Raw genomic sequence first — 16,023 nt, 5'->3', positions numbered from 1 at the left:
TACTTCCATAGTGATCAAATTTATTACATATTCTGTGATAGAAGATTCTGGCCATATCGCCCACCCCTACCGAGTATTATACCAACGCTGGTCTCTAGTACGCTCAAACAGAAACAGTCTGGTGTCTTGCTGCTGAATACTAAACCCTTTTATCAATGTTATATCATATAAAATGTCCTACAGGTTATGTTATTCTAATAGAAAAGTATCATATTATTTTGTTCAATCTGTAAGCTAATCTGTTCTTGCTTAGAAACACCATGGAAATAGAAATAACTTGCATTTTTGATTGTGTCATAAATGGGAAATGCATTTATGACAAAATGCAAGTAATTTCTATTCACCTATTTTTATGCACAAAGAAATCTTAAGATATGCATTATACTGTATATCTGGACACATTTTCTAACCACAGAAAATAGTTTCCAACTCCTTTTTATTTATAAGAAAATATAAAGAGAAGAATAGAAAAAGAGAATGCTCCTGGACAAAGCTGTTGTTGGATGGACACATCCAAACACAGAAAAACAACCAGACATATATAATGAATAAAATCCATCACAACGTAAACAAAGTTTACTCTCATGTTGGGATTGATTTATAATCCAGAGGCCTTAAAAATGTATGAGAGTGGCAACCAGTGTGTTCAAGTATAGATGTGAGAATACTTAATGCACGAATGTAAAGTGTCAACCATCAAAAGTCTGAAAGAAAAGAACAAATTTCAGGGGAATGAAAGAGACATTTATAGAGAGAAAGGTGGAGATAGACAGAGACTGCGGGTCAAAACCACACAGCTGATTCAATTTCTGCCAGTCCAAATGCTATTACTTAACCCCAGAAACATGGTGATTGTGTTCTAAACCAAATAGAGGAGCGGAGACTGAGACGAAGCTCAAGCCAGGGGAGAGACAAAGAGAGACGGCGTCAAAGAAAATTGAAGAACAAATCTCAAACAAACTGCCTGGGGGAGAATAATGCCCACGCCGAGTCAATAATCTCATCCAATGATTAAAGCAGGAGAAATTAGAGAGAGCTAAAGTAGATAAGGAACAAAGTAGAAAAGACAGTGTTCCTGCTGGATGTCAGCAGCTGTGCTCGGGCAATCACTAAGCAGCTCATTAGAGCTAATAACGGCCGTTAATCAGAGGGAGACTTAGAATAGAAGGCTCGCCCAACGGTGGCCAGACCATGGGGAGAAAGAAGCCGATATTAGTTAACCGCCTACTGGCCAAGATCCACTCCACAGATTGCTCAATCTATGGACGGACAGATGGACAGATGAGTGGATACAGAGATGGAGAGGAGAGGGATCAACAGGATAAGCAAAAAAGACACTTTCACTATAAAAGTCTTCTAGTGGTTCACTGGTTGAAAGGTTATAAATGTAAAGCTGCTAAACAGTGTTCAGTTACTAGGGCTGTACCAAATAGTTCAAAGGGGACCTATTATAAAAAAGTGAGATTTTCATGTTTTTTTTATTATAAAGCAGGCTTAAGTCCTATATAAATACTACGAAAGTATCGAAACGCTCAATCCAGAGGGAAATACACACAGCCCGTATTCAGAAACTCTGCATTTGAAACAAGCTGTCAGGATTTCTGCCCATTTGTGATGTCACAAATATACAATATTTAGACCCTTTACGCAGTTTTAAACATAAACATTCTAAATGTGTCCCAGTTTATTCCTTGTTGCAGTGTATGTGAATGTCATCAACTGACAGGAAGTACACATGGACCCAAGCTGTTGCCTAGCAACGCAATTCTGTTGCAATTCCGTTGCAATTCCGTCGAATGGTACTAAAACGGAGCGTTTCAGACAGAGGGTGAATACAGATATATATTCAGGCCGACAGTATGAGGAAAATAAAGTTTTTTTTTAACATTACAGCATGTAAACATGTTCTAGTAGAAACATAAAATACAAGTATGATCCTGAAAATGAGCATAATATGGGACCTTTAAAGCTTCATTCATAACATTGACATTTAAATTCTAAATCAACATTTGAATGCTGCACAGCTTCTTTTTCTTTTGCATGATGTCGCGAGAACTGATACTTCGGTACCAAGTTGATTACAAAATTGTGAAAACGTGACGGTACTTCATACCAGGGCTCGAGACTAACGGCGTCCCGTTGTACGGAGGATGATAGAACATTTCCCTCATAATGCTACATTGTGAACAACAAATCAGTGTTGAAATTGGCAGAAAGAGAGCTAGTTAACGTTAGCTGTTAGCAGCCGGTGGGCAGCGCAGTCCAGCTAGGCTAAATATCAGCGCTAACAGCTAATGCACGGAGGATACAGTGAGTTACATTATGATGCGTTCAAGCTCTCAGCGAATCATGACGTGTTCAAATTTCATCTTGTAAAATTCAGTTTTTGTCAAGACATATGAGGCGGATCATCAGGGATTAATATTAAACTTGTAAAAAACAGTATGCAAATGATAATAAAAGAGTGCACGTTGAAGTACATGGGATCTATAGTTTTGTTTTTACCATGGTATCGAATTGGGTATTGAGAATCGTGGAATTTCACTGGTATTGGTAAGGACTATTACATTTCTAGTATCGTGACATACTTAATTCATTTTGTTTAAACCTGGTATTTCTGTACAGTTGCAGTTAAGATTAGGCTACACTAATATTATTAGTATTATACTATTTGTTTCCGACTTGTGTGATCCAAACATTTCCAATAACTCCAGAGCGTTGTAAAGCCCAAGAGTCAACATTTATTGAAAAAAGATGTAATCACAACATGTTTTTATCTGACGAAATATGCTGCTTAAATCCATATTTGTTGGTGTTTAGCCTTTCAAAAACAACATTTTCACTGCGGTCAAAAAATGTGTTAGGGTTAGGGTTAGGGTTACATTACATTTATATAATCAAAATAACAAAATATCAATTTTCTTCCCTTTTTTTTAGTTTTGACGTCATAAAATATGACGACAGACATTTGAAGCTTTATTTGAAAACTTAATAGAAGCAGCAAATGTAAAACTAGAATTACCACCTTGCAGTTGTATGCCTCCACCGACCAGTCAAGTTGCAGTTAACATCCATGTCTGTCCAAAATGTCATCACTTCATCATTTCATCCTATTAGACGTTTGTGTGAAACCTGTTTTGTGAGGTCACAGTGACCTTTGACCACCAAACTCTAATCAGTTCATCCTTGAATCCAACTGGACATTTGTGCTAAATTTGAAGAAATTCGCTCACGAGAGATCACGAGAATGGGGACGGACAGGAGGTCACAGTGACCTTGACCATTGACTTTTGATCACCAACATCTAATCACTTCATCCTTGATTTCCAGGCGTTCTTGAGATATTGTGTTCACGACAATGGTACGGACAGACGGACAACCCAAAAGCATCATGCCTCCAGCCACGGCTGTAGCGGAGGAATAAAAAAGACATTTGGTACGGCCCTAACAGTGTATTAACAACAGTGTAAAACTTCATTGAGGCTCCCATCTGTTACGTGATGTTAGGAGCAGTAACACAGAAGTGACCAAAAAACACCAAATGACGGCGGCACCTATATTACTGACACCAGAATATATCATGTCTTCTAGAAATGCCACTTTCTTTTCTATGACCACACATGTTGAGCCAATCATCAGCACTGTAATCCCCCGATGTGAGGATGCAATAGAAATACAAATGAGCATGGCACAGCACAGCACGGCAGGGCTCGCTGTGCCACAGCTAAAACTCCATGCCAGTAGACAAACAACAGATCAGAGGAGATGTGAGGGGGGAAATGCAGTGAAGGGAATGAGAGATGTATAAAGACAAGACGGGGCGAAACTAACTCGGTTTCAGAAGGGAAGAAATCTTAATTCACAGACACGGTTTCTAGTGTCATCGAATTTAAGTTTCTTCTGTGTCTTGTATTGGTAATAGCTCACCTCGCCAGGCTGTGCCCTGTGTTTGTGTGTGTTTGTGTGTGTGTGTGTGTGTGTGTGTGTGTGTGTGGTGGTGTTACACTCCTGCGGGCATTTCATCACAGCTGACTGACAGTATGTTTCCATCTTCCAAGCTTTGTCCCTGGGTGCCCCACCAAGCCAGTCTATCTGCAATATCCCTCTCTCTCTCCATACGCAGTGACAATGCAGGGCCTGTGTGTGTGTGTGTGTGTGTGTGTGTGTGTGTGTGTGTGTGTGTGTGTGTGTGTGCGTGTGCGTGCGTGCGTGCGTGCGTGCGTGCGTGCGTGCGTGCGTGTGTAGGTATATAAGTGGTACCTGCCGCACCTTGACTTTCTCAAAGAGACATCCAGTGGAGCTCTTTCTCTCTGTTCTGAAGCGTTGTTCAAAGTGTGGTTCTGTATAGTAATATAGCTTCTCTAATTATGGTACATTAGCAGCATTTAAGTTGTCTATCACAGCAAGCCCCCCCGTCAGGCTCTCACATTAAAGGCCAGTTGACTCATTTGCATGAGGGGGGAAGCTAGGCATTTTACGTTGGCATGTGTAAAAATGGATCATACATAAAGACCAGCTCAGGCAATAATACTAACACAGAAAAAGAGTTTGTTCTGTATAAAAGCAGCTTCATCAAATTACAAACATGTTGTGCCAGTTAGAGAGAAACATCACACACATTTCTACCAGTTTACGAATTCTAATGTAAAAAGGAAAACAGCTGTAAAATAAAGTATGTAGAACTGAATTCTACATAATGATCAATAGGGATGTCCATAATTAACCGTTGAACCGTTATCCGACATTAAGCATTTTAACCGATTAACGCTATCGGTTAAAACAGTTAAAATAAATATTAATAATTAACTCAAAAGCTGAGCGGCTCAGAGGAACGGCTCGTCTCTTTGAGGAGAAAAGCTAGTATGACATTCCCTGGTGTGTAGTGAAAAACAGCTGAACAAAGTGATGTCCAGCAATCTGTGTATAGTGAAGGAATCACAGTCGATCATATTCGGTTCAAATTAAACAACTGCGGCAAATAAAATAACGAATATTGGCAACATAGAAGCTGCGTATGAGAAGAAATGCGATAGTCCCGGCAAAATGTCTGCTGCTCTACTTACACTGTCCACTTCGCTTTGTTTTTCTCAATGAGTGAGCGAGTGACCGCAATTCGTGCTCGCTAACTGCAGCTTTGGCTAGACCCAATGATAAAATACATAATCTGAAAGGAGGCATGTTTAACAGCATTTTTCTCAAGCATGTTTTGTGACCACAGGACTGAGACAAACTTTAGAGAACAATGTAAAATGTCAAAGATGGATGACATGAAGCTCTTACTTCCTAAAAGCTATGTGTATAATTCACAAACGTGCCCTAAGCAGACAACAGTTGCCCCACATAAGCAAGTGATGAAAAGCATAAAAGGAAGGACACATTTCACTGCATTGATGAAAGCTTAAAGAAGCTTGTGGAGAAAGGCAAGCGTCTAGGGGGATCTGAGGAGTCTTTAAAGAGACACACATGCAGTTTATGCACAAATACACACACAGCATCTTCCTCAGCACTATCAGGACCTCCATCATACAGGCATGTTGCTCTTTTCACCCCTCATCCCCTCCATCTTCTCTAATTACAACAAGGACACATCTCCAAAGCCTTTCTGACTGGACCGACGGCTCCGGTTGGTCGGACACTAAGTGCGTTGTGTAAATGTCTACGGCTTCTCTCTTCAAACCCCAGCTTCTTTAGTAATTCACATTGCCGTTTGGAGATGAGACTCTGCTTCTGTTGCAACTTCCTCAAGGGTTCCTGCTCACTAAGCACATTATCCTACTTCTACGGGGACGACAACATATGTCTACAAAATGGTAGAAAGACTCTTCACTTCTCAAATATCAAAACAAGACAGAATGCCGTTTTCTTTTTCTAGGAAACTGTAGTTGCTTATATATTCATCCAGCAGATACGTAGAGCGACATCAGGATTCATTTGGAGTCGTGTTTCTGGCCAAATATTCATTAGATTATTTATTAGGGCTGTCAAAGTTAAGGCAATAATAATGTGTTTTGTTTAATGCCACTACTTTTAATTTCTTTAACGCATTAAGAGTGAAAATACTGGCATCTTATGAAACCAGGAACCTGAGGAATCCATCAGTACCAACCATGTCATACTAGCTTGTTGCGAAGGAGGCGAAATAACTCTCCAAACTTACGCTAATTTTTGGCGAAGAAAAACAGTCATGGCCATTTCCAAAGGGGTCCCTTGACCTCTGACCTCCAGATCAGTGAATGTAAATGGGTTCTATGGGTACCCACGAGTCTCCCCTTAGAGACATGCCCACTTTATGATAATCACATGCAGTTTGGGGCGGGTCATTTTGTTATTTAATTTTTTTCATATTATGGCCCTAATACTCTGTAGTACATTGTCTCTTTGGCCCTCACTGCATTAGACTTATGTACTATATACCTAGACTATAAACTGTGTTACCTTCATCACAATGATCACATGTTTTGTGGCTCCAGACAGATTTCTTTCTTTTGTTTTTTTGCCTAAAATGTTTCTTTTGATAGTAAAGGTTGCTGACCCCTAGTCTATAGGAAGCACTGCTCTCACACAGCGGTGGATAGCACTCTCAGTACAGAGCTAATTGCTGAATTCTTCATGGAACCCTGGCAGCAAAGAAGCTGTTGCCAGCCACTTTCTGCCTGCTATGACGAGTACAGCTTCACAGCAGAGGACGGCGATGGGGGACACCGGGCCATTCATCTCTTAGTTGATGGGACGAAGGACTGCCTGACTCGGCCGCTTCCTGACAGCATGGGGGCACTTTCCCAGTCCGTCATTTTCCCCTTTTTTGAAAATCTTATTTTCCTGCTCTGTTGTTTGTCCCCCTCTGTCATTCCCCATGCCCTCACTCTTCCTTACTCTTAAGCCGGAGTGTCTCGCCGCCAGGAGACACCGTTATATTCTACTACTTCGTCTTCATTCTAGCTGCGGTTCTCTATCAAACCCTCACCTCTGAAATGTATTTCAAATGCACTACCTCATCTTGTTCCCCTGTCTCTCTAACCTGCTCCCTTGTTTTCATCTTTCTTCAGAGTGGATCCATACTTAGACACTGGCATGCAGATTACATTATGGATCTGCTGGCCGATCAATGGCCGCTCCGCGTTAAAGGAGGACCGGCCCCGCTCCTTGGCCCGTCACGGCCCATCCTGGCCTTAATTAGATGACTTTTATTGTCGGCTAATGGGAGAGGCGCTACTCCGTGGAAGATGGGGAGAAGACAAAAGCAAAGCGATGCCTCACAGGTGGAGAACGATAGACTCTCCAAATCAATTTCTCCTTTGACACGAAAGGAGGCCTGCTAGATTGCCCAACAGTCCAGGTGAATACACAACAACTTGGCTGGTATTTTTCTACAAGAGTTTATCAATAATCTACCAATTGGAACTTTTCAATTTGGATTAACAGTCAGGTGTTAATGAAAGTTTGTGACAGGGGGGGAAAGTGGGAGCGCTGTGAAGACGGAGTGGTTAAGTGGTCGGGCCGTCACTCCGCATTGCATCATCAAAAGGTAAATGGAGTGTATGGCAGCCGAACAAGCGCTGCAGTGCCAGGCCGAGGCTGTGTTGTGACTCAGAAGCCGGAGAAACACAAGCGAGAGAGCTAAAAGGAAAAAAAACAAAGAGATGCTAACAAAGTGACAGATATGAATAGTGGAACAAAAGGAAGACTAGTAACTAACACGACCAAACAAACATATGAAGGGGCATCTGGTAGGCAGCAGAGAGTGGGTGTGATTCGGAGGGCAGCCTATGACGAAGAGGAGACGATGACGAGACTGCACAGACGTCATTAAACAACAACAGTGACGATATTAAACGTGCAATATCGTTGACCAAAAAGACGAGACTAAAAATAAAGTTTCAAAAATAAAAACATCAACAAGATCTTTATTTTTGTCTCCTTCCACCTTCTCTTCCCCTCTCTCTGTCACGCTCTAAAACACACACACCACGGTGGCAGCGCTCAATCCGTCTCCGTCCTTCTTTTCTCAGACCTCAGTTACAAAATGACAATTGTGCTAATCATTAGGTTGGCGGTTTTCGGGTCGGGTTCGGGTGGTTGATTAGCGCATATTTTTGCATGTTCAGCGGGTGGATTGACTCTCATAACAGGCCGGTGAGTGCGACTGAACCGTGCTTAATCCTTAATGAGCACAGTCAATGTTCAATATAATCTGACTATAGAAGGACATTTGACACAGGACTAAGACTAAAGGCCTTTGAACACAAAGTCGGTATTTTTCGTCTGCAATTGTCGCTTGTTTAAAAATACGACCTAACGTTGTGTCTGTCACGTTTACACACCGACTCCGAAACTTTCGTCCGCCATTAAAGTTTTCGGAATAGGTTCGATTTGCTGCGTTTTTTCGCATCTGTCAACAGGCAAAAGGGTTGTTTGACCACTCAGAGCCACCGATAAAGAAATAGAAGAACACAGAGATGCAGACTTTAAAGGTAGATTGTGGCAGGGGATGGCAGAACAGCTTGGAATCGGGGATGGTTGCGAACATTGGACTAAAACTATGAAGGAAGAAAATTACTAAAATGTGTCTAAAACTAATCAGCATTTTTGTCTTAAAGGTCCCATAAGATAAGATAAGATAAGATAAGATAAGATATTCCTTTATTAGTCCCGCAGTGGGGAAATTTACAGTGTACAGCAGCAAAGGGGATAGTGCAAAAAACAAGATGCATCAGCTAACACAGTAAAAAAAGAGTTGTTTAGACAAAGTGTAACAAACAGCAAATTATTTTTACATTAAAGGTCGTCTTAAAGGTCCCATATTGTAAAAAGTGACATTTTCATGTCTTTTATATTATAAAGCATGTTTAAGTTCTATATAAATACTGTGAAAGTATCGAAACGCTGAATCCACAGAGAAATACACAGAGCTCGTATTCAGAAACTGAGCTTTTGAAACAAGCCGTCAGGATTTCTGTCCATTTGTGATGTCACAATTATTTAGACCATTTCAAAGTTTTAAACGTAAAATTTTTTAATGGGTCCCAGTTTATTTCCTGTTGCAGTGAGTGACATCAGCTGACAGGAAGTAAACATGGACCCAAGCTGTTTCCTAGCAACACAATTCTGTTACAATTCTATTGAAATGCACTAAAACGGAGCATTTCAGACAGAGGGTATAGTTTTTTTTAAAACATTAAAGTAGGTAAACATGTTCTAGTAAAAACCCAAAATACAAGTAAGAACCTGAAAATGAGCATGATATGGGACCTTTAAGACTTAGGCTAAATCTAAAATAGCTGCTAAAATGAACACTGGCCTATACAGACTCTCACGCAAAAAGACTTCAATCAATGAAGAATCTCAAAAACACAATGAGACAGAGACGTACAGTAGAAAGAGAGGAGAGAGAAAGAGAATGGCAAAGAAATGATGTCTGAGACAGAGACAACACACAACATGGAGAAGAGAATAGACAGAGAAGACTTGTTTAGAGGGTAAATTAAGCAGCTGCAAACAGGTCAAAGTCTTAATCAGGTTCCCAATCAATGAACTGGCTCACATCCTCAGATACTGGCTGTCACTCAAACTCACGAGGCTTCACACACAAACACGATGTGATGAACATTTTGTGAATGAAAACGTAGTGTGCATGAATAACAAGTCCATCTCTACAGACTTTGGCTCTGGGTTTGGCTGCAGGACATCAGCCTATATTGGCCTCTTTTTTCTTTTGCTGCAAGCTGATCTAAGCCACTTTCTCACCTACTGCGCTCCTCGTTTAGTTTTACAGCTTTTAAAAGGGCTGCTGATTAGGTCACTGCACCATAATATGAACTATCAAGGCCCACTTCCAACAACAGCCAATGGTGAGTCCATTAAACAGACATCTGCAGTGTAGACTTTCTGCAGGACATAAATGCACACAGGCCCTTCCAGCCACTAACTACCCACAGGATAATGTTGTTACTGCAGAACAAGTGTCTGCTGGTCTCATCAGCATTGTTTTCAGATGCAGCAGGCCACCCGATTCAACAGTTATCAGCTCATTGAATGTGCAGTGTCGCTCGTGTGCAGCCCCGCAGCGATAGCTCAACCAAAGAGACCAGACACAGCCATCCGACGTTAAAGATCAAAGTGAGCATGCCATACATATTGACCGTCATCTTTTCTTGTAAAATGTGCGGTATAATCGGTAACACCGGTTTATTAACCGGTGGGAAAATTTGCTCACCGTCACATCCCTAATAACCAGCTGAGCAGCTGAGCAGGCAGTAAAAGAGCTCTAAAAAAAAAACAACAACAACACTGTACGCTACCTGCTCAGCACTAAACAGCAGACAAAGGTAACAGCTAGCTGGTGAACATAGCGGAGCATTTAGCAGCTAAAGAGCCGGATCTTTCCCTCAGGAGTTCGTCGAGGCCAAAACAGAACTAAACGGATTGTGAATATTGAACTTGAATGTGCCAAGTGGCCAGAAATATGACTCCACATGAATGCGGATGTTGCTCTCTATTTGCCCGATGTGTGAACAAGCAACTGTGGGCTAGCAAGTTTGCTATATCGGCTTGAAAGGTTGCTATGGTGACCATTCAAGCTGATCTATCAGTGTTTAAAACTTGTTTAGGGCATATTTACACTGCCCCAAGTGGCAAAAAAATATAGGATCAATAGTCTCAATAATAATATTTTGGCATGAAGATACACTTGAGCATTCTTCACTACAAATATTCCTAGAAAAACACTGAATTATGAATTATTAAATTATTTTTTTTCGCTTGAAATTTCACTTCTAAGTCTCTTCGTGTATGGCCTGCAGCCATGTTTCTTAAGAGGGCGGTGTGTTCACCACATAGGCTCATGTCTCTTGGGTTTGACCTCATTCAGAGAAGAAAAAGAAAAGTGAGAAAGATGAATAGTTCAGGTGTCTGACCTATAAAAACCTTCAAATGTTACTACTTCCATGTGTAAGAAGTATTCAGACGGCATGTCTACATTGCCCATGGTGATTGTGTCTAATTGTAAAGGAATGATTGGAGAGAATTAACTTCCTGCTTTCACCGTACACTCATGAGCTCACCTACAAAGGAGGGAGGGAAAGAGAGAGGAAGAGGGGGAGGGCAATGTAACAGAGGAAGGAAATAGAGATGCAGGAGAAGAAGAGAGACAGCCAAAGAGAGAGCAAGAAAGAGCATGGCAGCATGAGAGAGTATATCTCACACTTCCTACACCTCCACAAAAGAAACAGAATTAGGCCTATACCTCATGAAAGAGCCCAACTCTCTCTCTCTCTCTCTCTCTCTCTCTGCGTCAGAAAACAAGAACACCTAACAAACAACAACACAGCGCATCAACCCGTGATGTAAGATGCCAGCCAGGCACGTTTGAAGGTTTGTTGGCTTGTGTGTTATTCAAAGCTCATCAGCGCATGGAGATGCAGGGGGGGAACAAAGCGTGTGGCGAATGCCTTGAAGATCTGATGAGTCTGACTCGCCCACGGAGGAAGGCAATAGAGAGAGGAGAAACAAATGCAGAGAGAGGTGGGAATGAAGAAAGAAAGTGGAAAATGACAGTGATAGAAAAGGCAGAGGAACAAGACACGGGAGAAGATGATAACGAAGGACAAGAGGGGCTAAATGAAGAGAAAAGGAGTCACTCCACCTAGCTACAACTAATGCAGTCTAATACAACAGCCTTGTGATAAATCCTACCTTAATGAAAGCTTGTAATGTTCATTTAGAGGTGTTAATTCAACTTCATGGTCTGAACTGTAGTTTGCAGTGCTGTTGCATTGTATTGCGTTATACTAAAAGAAGTGAACCAAAGTAGAAGTTGCAATAAAAGCAGAGAAAACCCTTTAAAACAAAAGACTCATTAGCTCGGAGTCAAAAACTGCTGTGTGCCAAAAAGCAGTAGAGAGAAGCACAGGAGTCCAGCCTCTCGCGTGCTTCCCACCACTTAACTTGTGGATCCTAATTGTATCTCTGCGACCGCGGTCGGTCCGGAGCGTGCGAAGGTACGGTCCACGGAGCATTGCGGTTTCCACTTAGCGGCTCTTATTTTGAATGGCTTCAAAGAAGAGCTTGATGGGCCAAAACACAGCGCAAAGAAACTGTACTGTATGTGGGATGTATGGAGGAGCTAACATCACACAGGAAGCATGCAGACATGCACACATCCAGTAGAGCCGGAGCCACTTATAAAGCTGCCACGACAGCGCGGGGTCAATTCCCATCGCTTGCTGTTTGTACACTTTCCCTCCGATTATCAACAAAAGTCATGAAGAGAAGGAGTGTGCTGCAAAATTGCTTCTTAAAAAAACGCTGATTGTTTTCTGTATGCTGGAAAACCTCCATAAGAACAACTCCCAGTAGGTGATTGAAAACGCCATCAGGGACCCGTTCTATGGAAACTTTTGCAATGAGGGAAAAACCAGGGTCCTAAAACATTGTTGGGGTTCATTCATGAACATCCTGACAAATACCCACATGAAGGATTCCATAACATAAAAACTACAAAGCATTGACTAAAGTAAGTTATGCAATTATGCACACAATCACAGAAGAAATTGGTTTTAAAGGGGATATATCATGAAAAACTCACTTTGTCAGTGCTTGTGCTCATACATTTTGGTATCTAGAGTGCCTGCCATCCCACAAACTGTGAAATAAGACAACCCAGTCAGTTTTTTTTTGTGGGCAGCCTGGATCAGAAAACATGTGATTCAACAATCCGTTCAGATTTAGCTCCCCTTCAAGGCCCATTAGAATCTACCACCCACGGTCTGAGAACTACCTTTGCAAAGCTGCACAATATTTTCTCACAAGCTTATAAGAGCAGACTGGGCTTTTTCAGGAGGGGGTCTTAAAGAGACAGGAGCGCTAAAATGGAGCGTTTCAAACAGAGGGTGAATAAAGATATATTCAAACGGACAGTACGAGAAAAATAATGTGTTTTTTTGGCTGGACCACAGAGGACCAGCACTACAAACACAAAAGTCTATCACTGACTGACTGACTGACTGACTGACTGACTGAGTGACGAAGTTACAGGATTGGTCGGCCGACTGTTGGAGTTTCCTCATTGGTCGTTGCTCTTTCAAAATGAAAAGGCGGAGAACAGGTAACATTTACTAGTCAGTATATTATACATTTTATACAAGGTGAAATACAGTATGCAAGGTTAAAAGTATTTCAGGTTTTTATTAAAGCATGTGTATCATAAGCATTCATCATATAAGTGGTGTGTAACAATATATACACACTAAGTGAAAGTTTATCAGTGTTTAGATTCTCCCGCTGTCATCACTGACATTGTTGCTGCCGTATTTATTCCTAGATGGAGTGTTAATGGAGCAGCTACAATGTTAGCTAAATCACAGCACAGTCTGTTTACTTTGGGTTCATACGGCAGTAGTGACGTGTGGCTACTAGATAATCAGTTCAATGGTACTGTATGTGAGTACAGCTCGCGGCCGACGGACATCAACAATAGCACGTGCACAACAACAGCACTATGTAATGATACATTGCACCGCTGACACGCTCCCCACAAAACATAAACACAGAACTGTTCTCCGCCTTTTCATTCTGAAAGAGCAACGGCCAATGAGGAAACTCCAACAGTCGGCCGACCAATCCTGTAACTTCATCACTCAGTCAGTGACAGACTTTTGCGTTTGTAGGGCTGGCCCTCTGCAGTCCAGCCAAAAATGTATTATTGGACTGGCATTTTCTACGCTGGTCGTACTATGGTTACGTAGAGTTGTTAGGAATTTGAATTGTATTCAAATCCTCCATGAAATGATGATTCTTCAGCAGTCTTTGTGTGCTTCGTATCTGACAGAGTATGTTTCTACTGTGGAAAGAATTAAGTGTGAGATTAAAGTAAATGTGGCACAGCAGAAACGCTCACAGCAGGAGGGCTCTGCAGACCATGCCTAGAGGTCACGCTCTCTCTCTCTCACACACATAAGCTGCGTTCCGTTCCACAGTGAGCGTACATAAACAGTGCTCCCTCCTCCCTGCTCCTTGTTCAGGGTCGGTTTAGAGAACTTCCCTCCACAAAATTCTTCCGAACGTAACACCCAGCGACGTCTCCAATGCAGGCATCGCCTCCTCCGTGCGTTACCTTGGTAACTTAAACACCTCGGATACATGTCGCTTCTACTGTACAAATTTTACACTACTGAAATAAAATATTAAATATATATTGAAAATATATATATCCCTCCCTGAATTAACAGCTAAATATCAATAACACAATACTCAGCGAACAGCTATAGCTCCAGAGCACAACGCCGGCTGCGGCAGCAGGACTGCTGTACTCAACTTGACGGTTGGTTAGGTTCGTTTCTAACTCCAGCAGCTGACATTAGCACTGACAACTAATGTTAACCTTTTATGTAATATTTAAGCTACAGAGTCATAACTTCAATATTGATTTGGCTAGCATAGTCCTATGCTAGTGCTCCAATGAGGCGCAATGATTAATGGGTAATATTACAATATATGCAACCTGCGGCTCCGGAGCCACATGCGTCTCTTTAGCTCCTCTCCAGTAGCTCCCTGTGGATTTTTAAAAATAGAAATGAATAACTGTTTTTTGTTTACATTTTCAGTTTTATTTGTCATTGTTGTAGATCTATGGTACGACGGTACGACGGAGTATTAGGGCCACATTGAGGAAAAATAAATTAATCTGAGATTTCAAGAATAAAGTCATAATATTACGAGAATAAAGTCATAATATTGTAAAGTAGTAATTTTACATGTTATTTTCTTTTTTCTCGTAAAGTTATGACTTTATTCTCGTAAACTTCTGACTTTTTTCTCGTAACATGACGCCTTTTTTCTTGTAATGTTCTAACTTTTTTTCTCGTTAAGCTATGACTTTGTTCTCGTAATATTAAGATTTTTTTTCATGTAAAGTTATGACTTTTTTCTCGTAATATTCTGTAAATCTCAGATGTTTTTTCCCTCAATGTGGCCCTAATACTCCGTAGTACATTGTCTCTTTGGCCCTCACTGCATTAGACTTATATACTATACACTTAGACTATAAACCGTGTTACCTTCATCACAATGATCAAAAAAAAGGGTCCAGACAGATTTTTTTAATTATTTTTTCCTAAAATGGCTCTTTTGATAGTAAAGGTTGCTGACCCCTGTACTGGGTGATCGGAACGCAATACGGTGCACACAAACATGCAAGTACCCAGAATGCTTTGATGAACGGAACTCCCGAACACATTTCAACACAAACTGAGAGAAGAAGTGTTGAAATGAAAGAAGAGCAGATAGACAGAAGAAAAGAGGGAGGAGGGGGTGTCTCTTGGGACCCAGGGTTGATTCCCTGTGACCTGTGGTGATGAACCGGCGAGTGAACCTTGAGTCTCGCCGGCTACATAAAGGTGCCACTCTGCACTGTGGAGAGCGCCACTTGCAGCAGCAGTAGACGCCGGGCAGCAAAAAGAGATGACTGATCCTCACATCAATAGCACATCACACAAAAGATTAGGGACTTTTTTAAGCGAAAGGGAGAAGGAGAGGGAGAATTGGCACTTACCAATGTACTCAAAGACGTAGACGACGAAGAACGGCGTGACCAGGTCGTTGATGCCTTGCACGTAGCCGCTGGCTGGATGGCGGATGGCCCAGATAAAAAGGATCCGCTCAAAAATCTTACACACAAACATACAAACAGAGACATGGTGTCAGAACAGTAGACGAAACACACAGAAACACATACAGAAACTAAGCTCAAATCAGTAGAAAACCACGTAAACAATCGGTCAATTTGTCAAATGTTCTCTTGATGAACTACTCAATTAATTGATTAATCATTTCCCTCCCTTCACAAATGATATGTTAATAATAAAGCATGTTTGCTGACACTAAATGGTTATTCCCCGACAGCCAAACATTAGGCTAGTTAGAACGACAAGTTGTAATCATAGACGAGTACATTTTAGAAAGTGAGCGAGGTGTGTGAAGGTAGTAGTAGAAATAAGAACAATTTGAGGCATGCCAAGCTGGTGAGGA

General features: G+C 41.4%; 1 protein-coding gene across 3 annotated transcripts in view; it reads right to left on the bottom strand.

Moving 5' to 3' along the window:
* The window catches only part of tbc1d22a (TBC1 domain family, member 22a), a 186,984-nt gene that overhangs the window by 103,264 nt on the left and 67,697 nt on the right, over positions 1 to 16,023 (bottom strand). For all 3 annotated transcript variants that reach the window (XM_074625656.1, XM_074625654.1, XM_074625653.1), the window contains exon 9: positions 15,548 to 15,662. In XM_074625656.1, coding sequence (XP_074481757.1) covers positions 15,548 to 15,662 — 115 coding nt within the window. The remainder of the gene's footprint in view (positions 1 to 15,547; positions 15,663 to 16,023) is intronic.

The sequence above is a fragment of the Sebastes fasciatus genome, chromosome 23 (genome assembly GCF_043250625.1).
Source record: "Sebastes fasciatus isolate fSebFas1 chromosome 23, fSebFas1.pri, whole genome shotgun sequence".
Taxonomy (NCBI): domain Eukaryota; kingdom Metazoa; phylum Chordata; class Actinopteri; order Perciformes; family Sebastidae; genus Sebastes; species Sebastes fasciatus.
This window is presented reverse-complemented; position numbering and strand designations above follow the sequence as displayed.